Source organism: Haliotis cracherodii, unplaced genomic scaffold, assembly GCF_022045235.1.
Source record: "Haliotis cracherodii isolate W230 unplaced genomic scaffold, xgHalCrac1.p SCAF_15, whole genome shotgun sequence".
Lineage (NCBI taxonomy): Eukaryota > Metazoa > Mollusca > Gastropoda > Lepetellida > Haliotidae > Haliotis > Haliotis cracherodii.
In genome coordinates, this window is record NW_027266270.1 from 13,701,148 (window position 1) to 13,714,201 (window position 13,054).

At 42.1% G+C, this 13,054-nt stretch overlaps 1 protein-coding gene across 1 annotated transcript; it reads right to left on the reverse strand.

Annotated features, from left to right (window-relative positions):
• Window positions 1-3,857: 3,857 nt before the first annotated feature.
• Window positions 3,858-4,223, reverse strand: LOC139461539 (cornifin-A-like). Its single transcript, XM_071243021.1, has one exon. The coding sequence runs from the start codon at window positions 4,221-4,223 to the stop codon at window positions 3,858-3,860; it is 366 nt and encodes a 121-aa protein (XP_071099122.1).
• Window positions 4,224-13,054: the final 8,831 nt, after the last annotated feature.

The following is a 13,054-nucleotide window of genomic DNA, read 5'->3' on the forward strand; positions in this document are numbered from 1 at the left end:
GCTATCCGCCTTTCCTTAAACGTTGCATTGACTTTGTGCTCTTTATATATACCACCTTCATCTGCTCTTCTAAAGTCTGATCTTCAGAATCTATATGATCAGCTCCCTTAGCCCTGTATCATCATGGGCGATTTAGATGGACATAACCCTCTATGGGGAAGTACAAATACAAACAATAAAGGGAAAGTCATTGGAGATTTTCTTTCTGATAATAATTTATGCATATTTCATTATTCAAACACATATGTACATTCTGCAAGTGGAACGTATTCTGCCCTTGATCTGTCCCTCGCAGATTCAACTGCTTACAATGAATTTGAATGGTCTGTGCATGATGACCTTTGTGGAAGTGATCACTTCCCCACTGCACAAAACTATCTTCAACCGGATGATGGACCACCCAGATCTCGGTGGAATTTTACAAAGGCAAATTGGATTTTATATGAAATATTATGTGGTGAAAAATTGAAACCTGACAATTTCAGAAATGTACCAGATCCTATCCAGTTGTTTTCGAGTCAACTCAATAATATTGCTGACCAAACAACTCCTAAGTCCTGTGCAAATCCTCATATTCGTAAACCACGGTTTCATAATGAATGCAAACAAGCAAGAAAGTGGAGGAAGAAAGCAGAAAATATTTCCGCAAACACCCTACAGTACATGATTTGAATAATGTTAAAATTACTAGTGCCAAGGCACGACGTGCTTATAAACAAAATAAGCGCAAATCTTGGAGGAACTATGTCTCAAAGAAATTAATTCACGTACACCCATGTCTAAGGTGTGGAACATGGTTGAAAACACAAAAGGCAAAGGTTCAAAATCTACTATACACCATCTTAAGGAAGGTGATCACTTACTACCTGATAAGACTAACATTGCAAATAAACTTGGTGAAACTCTTGCCAAACATTCTTCGTCGTCAAATTATGTTCCTGAGTTTCAGAGATATCAGAAACAACAGGAAAAGAAAAAAGTTAATTTTGATTCTAATAACGGTGAAGATTATAATGAGGTATTTGCCATACATGAACTACATACTGCACTTGAGCAGGCTCATGATACTGCTGCAGGGGATGATAATATCCTCTATCAGTTGTTGAAGCATTTGCCTGAATCATGTCTTGAGGCACTTTTAGATAGTTTTGACAAAATATGGACGTCGGAGAATTTTCCTCCTTCATGGCATAATGCAACTGTAGTCCTCATACCAAAACCCGGCCGGAATCATACATATCCTTCAAATTACCGCCCTATATCTTTAACCAGTTGCGTTTGCAAAACCATGGAACGAATGGTAAACAATAGATTAGTTTGGTATTTGGAAACCAATAATCTAATTACAAATATTCAATGTGGTTTCTGCAAAAATCGAAGTACTATAGATCATTTAGTACGAATCCTTTGTCAAAAATGCTATTGTAAGCAAACAACATGTAGTGTCAGTTTCCTTCGATCTTGAGAAGGCCTACGGTATTATCTGGAAGCATGGCATTCTGAAGAATTTACATGATTTTGGCTTGAGGGGTCGTTTACCTCATTTTATATCACAATTTTTATCAGACAGACAATTTCAAGTCCGCAGTGGGTTCCACCCTGTCTGACCATTATAATCAGGATTAGGGTGTCCCACAAGGCAGTATTTTGTCTGTTTCATTATTTAGTATAAAAATACATAGTGGATGACTTTATTGTTTCTTGTCGTGGAAATAAATATGCATATAATAGAGAGGCAGTTACAAATCTGTCTCACTAAAATTCATAAATGGTCCCTTGAAAATGGACTTTAAATTTTCTACATCAAAAACTAATTGTATACATTTCTGTATTTAAATGGTACCCCTATCAAAGTTGTGAAGAAGGCTAAGTTCTTGGGACTTATTTTCGATAGCCATTTAACTTTTTTACCACATATTAAATACCATAAAACTAAAATGCCTGAAGGCACTTGATTTGTTGAAAGTCGTTTCTACTTCGACGTGGGGAGGGGATCGGACAACACTCTTGCACTTGTACATGTCCCTGGTCCATCAAAACTTGATGACGGCTCCATCGTCTGTGGTGGAGCCTGTAAAAGTACACTACAAAAATTAGATACTATCCATCACCAAGGCCCGAGGCTTTGCCTTGGATCTTTCAAAACATCTCCTATTCATAGCCTGTATGTGGAGGCGGATGAACCATTCCTCACGCAAGCAACGGCGTCTCAAAATTGTCATTACAATACATCGCATGTCCTGCTTGACTATGTTGATTTTTCCATTACAAAGGGATAACTATTTCAAAACATCAACTCTTAAGGATCTTTATAATAGTATTAGTCCTCATTAATTATTGTCCTTTTAAAGAAATTCAACTTGTTAATAAATTTTTATGTACATAATTGTTTCTTAAATTGGCAGTGTCTAATTGTGAACTGAGATTGTTATTGGCTGTGCCCTTGACGGGGGTAAAAGTACTGTAAAATTATTCCCCCCCCCCCCCCCCCCCCCCCCCCCGAGAGGTATAGTAAGTCCATATCATTCGAAGTACGTTATTCCTATCATAGTTTTAATCGTAGAATGTGTGTTCTTTTAAATTCGGCTAAATTTCCTTATCGTCGCCAACACCTGAAGGGATGATGTAAATCCTGCTGGGGTCCATGCAGGTAGCAAAGGTACTGATCTACCTTCAGTTGCTGGCGATGTATAGCTCTTTTTTTCAATGTATTATTCTGTCTTGTGATGTATTTTTATGGTTCCATGCGAGTTTTAAATCATTTTTCGTGATAGTTATTTTACTGTCCCTTGTTGACAGGTTTTAATAGTTTACATGTATTTATTGTGTATAACCTAAAGTCACGATATGGCCGAAACATTGCCGATATGACTTAAAAACTTAACTCACTCACTTACACGGAATGTGCACAGTCGCCATGTTGTTTCTGAACCGATTGTCTATTTCGTTTCGCAATATTGACTGGACTATACATAGACGTGTTAGTCCAGCCAAAATATAACACCGAAATTCCAGCCTAGTTCGGCAAGGTTGGAAATTGGACTTCTATAGTCAGTTAACCCACATGCCCGGGGAAGATTGGCTGCCCTTGACTTCTTGGCGATACTGAAGACTCTCACACTCCCATTCTGGCAACCTTATCTCGTCATGGAACTTTCACAAAACAATTACTGGGATCCGAATACACGATTGTGTCATATTAAATCATAGATCAGAGTTTCAGGCACCATAAGCGTTTTAATTATGTTGATTCATGTCAATATATACCTAAACGTTAATCCAGAGCGATCAGATCGAACTGGAACTGCCTGGCTACTTCGCAACCATACGTGCATAAAACCAGCTCAAATCTCTGTCCAAACACACTCGCCACGTAACAGTAAACTGGTTTGGTTGCGTGGCTGCGATACGATCGTCGACAGAGAACGGGCCCCGAGTTGTGCATGGGATCAGTCTGTTTCCGTCAATGATAAAGAACGAACGTTAACCATCTATTGTTCGGGGATGATTAATCCACAGTTAAACACGCAAACTGAACCTTCCTTACATGTACTGATGTGAAATATTGGAGGACATCATTTGTAAAATGTCAAGGGACTTTTTAAAGTGTCAGTGTGCATAGGAAAGAAAGTTTATCTTGTCGTTGACTGGACAGAAATACTGTGTAAAGTCAGGACGGGCGACACTGTCTGGTCGAGACGTTCAGGAGAACTTTGCAAACAATATTTTGTGTGCAGTTTTTATTTCAGATATGGGTCCTACCTTTAACCACCAGCGTCGAGTCGATGGTGTGCTAAATGGGACTTCACACTCTGCTGTCTAGGTTGTGAAGGGGACTTCACACTCTGCTGTCTAGGTTATGAAGGGGACTTCACACTCTGCTGTCTAGGGTGTGAAGGGGACTTCACAGTCTGCTGTCTAGGTTGTGAAGGGGACTTCACAGTCTGCTGTCTAGGTTGTGAAGGGGACTTCACAGTCTGCTGTCTAGGTTGTGAAGGGGACTTCACACTCTGCTGTCTAGGTTGTGAAGGGGACTTCACACTCTGCTGTCTAGGTTGTGAAGGGGACTTCACAGTCTTCTGTCTAGGGTGTGAAGGGGACTTCACAGTCTTCTGTCTAGGTTGTGAAGGGGGCTTCACACTCTGCTGTCTAGGTTGTGAAGGGGACTTCACAGTCTTCTGTCTAGGGTGTGAAGGGTACGCATTCAGTGTGTTGTTACCCATACAGACGCATTCAGTGTGTTGTTACTCATACAAATGCATTCAGTTTGTTGTTACTCATACAGACGCATTTAGTGTGTTGTTACTCATACAGACGCATTCAGTGTGTTGTTACCCATACAGACGCATTCAGTGTGTTGTTACCCATACAGACGCATTCAGTTTGTTGTTACCCATACAGACGCATTCAGTGTGTTGTTACTCATACAGACGCATTCAGTGTGTTGTTACTCATACAGACGCATTCAGTGTGTTGTTACTCATAGAGACGCATTCAGTGTGTTGTTACTCATACAGACGCATTAGGTGTGTTGTTACTCATACAGACGCATTCAGTGTGTTGTTACTTATAGAGACGCATTCAGTGTGTTGTATATGTGTGTATACATTAGAGAGAGAGAGAGAGATAGAGAGAGAGAGAGAGAGAGAGAGAGAGAGAGAGAGAGAGCATATCAGTGTGTTGTTACTCATAGAGACGCATTCAGTGTGTTGTTACTCATAGAGACGCATTCAGTGTGTTGTTACTCATAGAGACGCATTCAGTGTGTTGTTACCCATACAGACGCATTCAGTGTGTTGTTACTCATAGAGACGCATTCAGTGTGTTGTTACTCATAGAGACGCATTCAGTGTGTTGTTACTCATAGAGACGCATTCAGTGTGTTGTTACCCATACAGACGCATTCAGTGTGTTGTTACTCATAGAGACGCATTCAGTGTGTTGTTACTCATAGAGACGCATTCAGTGTGTTGTTACTCATACAGACGCATTCAGTGTGTTGTTACCCATACAGACGCATTCAGCGTGTTGTTACCCATACAGACGCATTCAGTGTGTTGTTACTCATAGAGACGCATGCAGTGTGTTGTTACTCATAGAGACGCATTCAGTGTGTTGTTACTCATAGAGACGCATGCAGTGTGTTGTTACTCATAGAGACGCATTCAGTGTGTTGTTACTCATACAGACGCATGCAGTGTGTTGTTACTCATAGAGGCGCATTCAGTGTGTTGTCACTCACAGAGACGCATGCAGTGTGTTGTTACTCATAGAGACGCATTCAGTGTGTTGTTACTCATAGAGACGCATTCAGTGTGTTGTTACTCATAGAGACGCATTCAGTGTGTTGTTACTCATACAGACGCATTCAGTGTGTTGTTACCCATACAGACGCATTCAGCGTGTTGTTACCCATACAGACGCATTCAGTGTGTTGTTACTCATAGAGACGCATGCAGTGTGTTGTTACTCATAGAGACGCATTCAGTGTGTTGTTACTCATAGAGACGCATGCAGTGTGTTGTTACTCATAGAGACGCATTCAGTGTGTTGTTACTCATACAGACGCATGCAGTGTGTTGTTACTCATAGAGGCGCATTCAGTGTGTTGTCACTCACAGAGACGCATGCAGTGTGTTGTTACTCATAGAGACGCATGCAGTGTGTTGTTACTCATACAGACGCATTCAGTGTGTTGTTACTCATACAGACGCATTCAGTGTGTTGTGACTCATACAGACGCATTCAGTGTGTTGTTACTCATACAGACGCATTCAGTGTATTGTTACTCATACAGACGCATTCAGTGTGTTGTTACCCATACAGACGCATTCAGTGTGTTGTTACTCATACAGACGCATTAGGTGTGTTGTTACTCATACAGACGCATTCAGTGTGTTGTTACTTATAGAGACGCATTCAGTGTGTTGTATATGTGTGTATACATTAGAGAGAGAGAGAGAGATAGAGAGAGAGAGAGAGAGAGAGAGAGAGAGAGAGAGAGCATATCAGTATTTACATATGTGTACTCAGTTTGTGACATGTTGCTCTAATAACTCTATCTTTAAGCAGCTGAGCCTACCATTCCCTACAGAGCTACTGCGAGCGTCTTTTGTCATCTCTGCAGCTGTAGCGGGCCACGGAGTTGCAGTCGCTGTGATGGAGACAATGCTGCACGGCGTACTGTGCGTGTCGTGATGCTGAAGCCTCCTGAGTCACTCCACCCTCCCACTGGCAGACGCGCGCTCTTCTGGGATTATCCTTATTAATGTAAAAAGAGGCCTAGAGTTGTATCTCTCCCCAAACCTTTAATCAGACTTAACATGCTTGTGCATTCTTCAGCCTATGGCTTCGGGGCATATTGTTCAATAAGAAAGACATGATCATCAGATCTACTTATGGACACCACTTCGTGGATTTGAGAAGCAAGCGTCTTCAGTTCAAAATCCACACTTAGTACAGCACACAATCTTAGAACATACTTCACACGACTAAAAGGATATTGGCTGTCAGTACAAATTAGATGTAACAATACGGAGAGTAAACCTTTCTCTCCTATGTTCCCGGCGTGGATCAGGCATCATAATGACAGCAAGCTGCCACTGGATGGTAGTACCTGGTCCTGTGCACATATGGACCGCCTCCGTGGTCTAGTGGTAGAGCGTCCGCCCAGAGAACGGAAGGTCCGGGGTTCGATCCCCGACCGCGTCATACCAAAAGACGTTAAAAGATGGTACTTGTTGTTACCCTGTCTGGCGCTCGGCATTAAGGGGCTAAAACAAGGACTGGTCGGCTCGGAGTCAGTATGCGATATCTGAGTGGGGTATTCATGTTAAACTGCGGCATGGTATCTCAGTGAGCTAGCACTATAAATCGACATCAGTCCGGACTAGTACAAGCAGCCACACAAACACACACACGTACATGCACGTCGATATATAAGTGCAATAACTTTGGAAGCGACGTTAAACCTCATTTCACCTCCCCACCTGTGCACATATTGTTGGTTGAGAGTGATGGGTGGGCAAACCTGACCCCTGACAAATTCTTGGGCAACACTTTAGATGTCCAAAACTGTAGTTGTTGTTTGATTGTTTGTTTGTTGTTTAACGCCGCACTCAGCAATATTCCAGCTATGTGACGGCGGTCTGTATATAATCGAGTCTGGACCAAACAATCCAGTGACTGATATCATGTCATCGATCAACGCAATTGGGATTGATCACATGCATCAGCGAGCCTGACCACCCGATCCCGTTAGTCGCCTCTTTCGACAAGCATAGTCGGCTTTTACGGCAAGCATGGGTTGCTGAAGACCTATTCTACCCCGGATCTTCACGGGTACAACCACGGCAGAGGAAGTAGTAATCCAGTGATTGACAGCATGAGCATCGTTCTACGCATTGGGGACACGATGACCTGCATCAAGCAAGCCAGCGAGTATCACCACCCGATCCTATTTGTCGCCGCTTACGACAACCACAGGCGTTAAACAACAAACAAACAAACAAACAACACAGTCCACTACAATCCAGTCTTGTAAAAGACTCGACTACGTACATACCCCATGGGCAGCTTTAGCGTACAGGACTGTACTTCAAGCAGTAGACAAGACAGCGTTACAATTCTGTCGTCCACAGAGGGACCTAGCAGCTCTAGTCATCTGACAGCGTGGTGTTGCTTTGTAGGCCGTGATGAAATGTGTCTGGAGTGTACAATCGCTGTTAATGACTGCTGGACCTCCGACTAATGAAGTGTTACACGCAGCACGTACATGTATTGTTAGCTAATGACATCTAAAGGGGATTGCCCCGTGCTGTCAGCCTCCTCGCCCACAGTAAGGCTACTCAAGACGCACTCAGTACCACAACCGATTTCTCGCCAAATATGTTTGCTTTCGTAAAAGTGATTTTACACGTTGTTTGTATTTGTCATAGTGATTCCATGGTTTCGCAAAGTGTGTATTATTTATTCTGTTTGCATTTGCACACTTTACACCAAATATCTTACCATTAAATACAGATTAGTTTCAAAAGCAAGTCTTTTGAAAAAAAACAAAAAACATGTATATTATTTTTGTCAAATATTTATCTTTTCATGATTGAACTTTATTGGCGGTCATTCCATCTCATAATACATACATTAATAATAAAAAGGTCACCAGATTACGCCAGAATAGTCAATTGTTTCGAAGAAAGAACCAAATGTTATCATAAAGGTAATCATTCGCACGTAAATAATGAAATTAAAAAATACAAATGCAAAACAAAAGCAATGAACTAAATTTACATCTCGTGTACACAGCAAAACAAAAGCTGCCATATAAAACAAAGAACCATCATGTGTGCTAAACATCGTCATTGTACACAAAAGGACACCAGCCGCTAAAGGTCACCATTCACAACAAAGAACGTTGCAATGTGTGCAACATTCCGCGTGTAATCGCCTTTACCGATGTGCGGATGTGCAACCTGCATGTGCTCTGCAGAACGTCAACGAGCTGCACAAAGCATTCATTTATTTCGTCATTGGTCTGGCATAATCATGATAGGCTTCAATCATACAAATATATAAATATATGTAAAAATATGTATATATATATACATATATATATATATGTGTGTGTGTGTGTGTGTGTGTGTGTGTGTGTGTGTGTGTGTGTGTGTGTGTGTGTGTGTGCGCGTGTGTGTGTGTGTGTGTGCGTGCGTGCGTGCGTGCGTGCGTGTGTGTGTGTGTGTACCTTTAGGATGTTTAGGGGATTCCGGGTTAGGTCCCCATCCTCCCGTGTTGGTCTTGAGGTAGTCAGGTTGGGGTTTGGTTGATGGCGTGCCCCGATCATCGTACCCCGACGGCGGGGATCGTTGACCACACTATCAATCACTGGATTGTCTGGATCCGTCTCGATTATATGGATGGATTATTGTAGTAGGAGTAGTCGGAGCCGTAGGACTATTTTTTTCGTTGTTTTTATTGTTTAACGCCGCACCCAGCAATATTCCAGCTAAATGCCGGCGGTCTGTAAATAATGGAGTTTGTACCAGGGATACGATGACATGCATCAACCAAGTCAACGAGCCTGACCAACCGATCCCGTTGGTCGCCTCTTACGACATGTATGGGTTGCTGATGACATATTCTCACCCGGATCTCCACGGGTCACTAGAAGAAGTAGTAGTAGTAGTAGTAGTAGTAGTAGTAGTAGTAGTAGTAGTAGTAGATGGCGTAACTTAGCGTTCGCTCGTCACGCCGAAGACCCAGGTTCGATTTCCTAAGTTGGGACAATGTGTGAAGTCCGTTTCTGGTGTCCTACATCAGTGGTATGACTGAACTATTGCTAACGTCAAATCCACCTCATTCTTCCAGTCATCATCATCAGCACAATGATCATGTGATTCTTCCGGCCACCATCTATTGCATATCCCATTATAGATCCTCTCTGTGCAGTTGTCTTTCTGAGGAATAATGAATGAGTATGAGGCGGCCAAACTTTTGGAGCTGAACCTCAGTGATGCGTTCCCCACTGTGTTTTGACGACAACAGCTTGCGTCCACATGAAATTACACATGGGAAAAAATACCTGTAACTAACTCTGTAGGGGATCCCACTACACCTTCCTTCGGTGGTCCAGTTCGATGGGAATGTCATGGGATCTGGCATGCGAGCTTTGAAAAGCTGTTTTTCAAATTGGTTCGCGAACGTTCGTTTTTATATTTAGGAAATTAAAAGTCGAACCTGTCTCAAAATGTCAGTTCCCCACTCCGAGTTAATATTAAGATGTTCAGAGGTGTCACCGACACGCCGCCATTGTCGAATCATGCTGTTCCTCTGTGCCTTCGTCATGATTACCCTTATAAAGAATAACGTGCTTTTTACACCCACACGTAACCGTTTTATCGATACTCCTCAGAGAAACAGATAACCCTTTTTGCGTGAAAATTAAGTAAATTCCTGCATATATACAGCATTCTTCTCGGTGTATTAAAAAATGGCCAATACCATTCCCTTATTCTGGCGCTAATGAAACTAATTTGACATCCCCTTTGGGTAAGACGAACGTAGATTAATGTGGATGTATTTGTAATCTATACATTCTTCACTTATACCAATAGGTTTACTTGGCGGGTTTCTAAGAGTGTCTAAATCTAAGTCTCTTGGCGACGTTGGTCTCCTCCAGCAGAAAGAAGGCCGTTGTCGTCTCGGAATAAAACCCAGCGATTAGATCTACGCCGTATGTTACTTACAGACAGCACCAAGGGCCAGTGATTTTCTTACAGAGACTGGGGATTAGAAACCCATCTGATAAACTAAGAAGCTGATGAAATATACTATGCCGTACAGCCCGTCTTATGAAATTAGGAAAAGTCGACACGCCGAACCAGACAGTTGATGGAAATTACTTCAAGGAAAGTTCTGATCATCTGTATTTGTAGCAAATTAGCGTGACATATTTTTGTACTGACCTGTACATAGTGATTCTACCAGTAGTAGAATGTTGTTTGTTGTTTAACGCCATCCTCAGCAATATTCGAGCTATATGACGGCGGTCTGTAATAATTCGAGTCTGGATGAAACAATCAGGTGATTGACATCATGAGCATCGATCCAAGCAATTCGGATACGATGACATGCATCAGTCAAGTCAGCGAGCCTGACCACCCGATCCTGTAAGTCGCTTCTTCCGACAAGCATAGTCGCTATTAGGACAAGCATGACTTGCTAAAGGCCTATTCTCACCAGGATTTTCACGGGTCACTACAACTAATAGTAGTAGTAGTAGTAGAATGGTATTAGCAGCAGTAGTAGTAGCACAACAAACAAACTTAAACATGTCAACTGGTATGTGCAACTAATGTAAACATACCCTCGTGATCATTTAGGGACGATAGCGTAACCTAGTTGTTATTGAAAGTGTTGGCTCCTCACGCCGAAGACCCAGGTTTGATTTCTTAAGTTGGTACAATGTGTGAAGTCCGTTTCTGGTGTCCTACATCAGTGGTATGACTGAACTATTGCTAACGTCAAATCCACCTCATTCTTCCAGTCATCATCATCAGCACAATGATCATGTGATTCTTCCGGCCACCATCTATTGCATATCCCATTAAAGATCCTCTCTGTGCAGTTGTCTTTCTGAGGAATAATGAATGAGTATGAGGCGGCCAGTGCTCCACTGTCTGACGATGTAGCTCCAGATCTTCAAACAGTCACCAACAAGGCAATCGCCACACGGAGATGCTCTAAAGAAGCACACAGGTATTCCAGAGTTCAAAGCAGCCTTCTATCATCTCCAGAAAGGAATAAAATCACGAATGGTTACTGAGAGATTTGTGAAGCTGCACAGATACAGCCCAGCAATACCTTTTTACACTGATGAAAACATATCTTTTATCTTTTCAAACGATTTTCAAAAAACGTCCATCTTAAACTTTTGGAGCTGAACCTCAGTGATGCGTTCCCCACTGTGTTTTGACGACAACAGCTTGCGTCCACATGAAATTACACATGGGAAAAAATACCTGTAACTAACTCTGTAGGGGATCCCACTACACCTTCCTTCGGTGGTCCAGTTCGATGGGAATGTCATGGGATCTGGCATGCGAGCTTTGAAAAGCTGTTTTTCAAATTGGTTCGCGAACGTTCGTTTTTATATTTAGGAAATTAAAAGTCGAACCTGTCTCAAAATGTCATTTCCCCACTCCGAGTTAATATTAAGATGTTCAGAGGTGTCACCGACACGCCGCCATTGTCGAATCATGCTGTTTCTCTGTGCCTTCGTCATGATTACCCTTATAAAGAATAACGTGCTTTTTACACACACACGTAACCGTTTTATCGATACTCCACAGAGAAACAGATAACCCTTTTTGCGTGAAAATTAAGTAAATTCCTGCATATATACAGCATTCTTCTCGGTGTATTAAAAAATGGCCAATACCATCCCCTTATTCTGGCGCTAACGAAACTAATTTGACATTCCCTTTGGGTAAGACGAACGTAGATTAATGTGGATGTATTTGTAATCTATACATTCTTCACTTATACCTGTAGGTTTACTTGGCGGGTTTCTAAGAGTGTCTAAATCTAAGTCTCTTGGCGACGTTGGTCTCCTCCAGCAGAAAGAAGGCCGTTGTCGTCTCGGAATAAAACCCAGCGATTAGATCTACGCCGTATGTTACTTACAGACAGCACCAAGGGCCAGTGATTTTCTTACAGAGACTGGGGATTAGAAACCCATCTGATAAACTAAGAAGCTGATGAAATATACTATGCCGTACAGCCCGTCTTATGAAATTAGGAAAAGTCGACACGCCGAACCAGACAGTCGATGGAAATTACTTCAAGGAAAGTTCTGATCATCTGTATTTGTAGCAAATTAGCGTGACATATTTTTGTACTGACCTGTACATAGTGATTCTACGAGTAGTAGAATGTTGTTTGTTGTTTAACGCCATCCTCAGCAATATTCGAGCTATATGACGGCAGTCTGTAATAATTCGAGTCTGGATGAAACAATCAGGTGATTGACATCATGAGCATCGATCCAAGCAATTCGGATACGATGACATGCATCAGTCAAGTCAGCGAGCCTGACCACCCGATCCTGTAAGTCGCTTCTTCCGACAAGCATAGTCGCTATTAGGACAAGCATGACTTGCTAAAGGCCTATTCTCACCCGGATTTTCACGGGTCACTACAACTAATAGTAGTAGTAGTAGTAGAATGGTATTAGCAGCAGTAGTAGTAGCACAACAAACAAACTTAAACATGTCAACTGGTATGTGCAACTAATGTAAACATACCCTCGTGATCATTGTAGGGACGATAGCGTAACCTAGTTGTTATTGAAAGTGTTGGCTCCTCACGCCGAAGACCCAGGTTTGATTTCTTAAGTTGGTACAATGTGTGAAGTCCGTTTCTGGTGTCCTACATCAGTGGTATGACTGAACTATTGCTAACGTCAAATCCACCTCATTCTTCCAGTCATCATCATGAGCACAATGATCATGTGATTCTTCCGGCCACCATCTATTGCATATCCCATTAAAGATCCTCT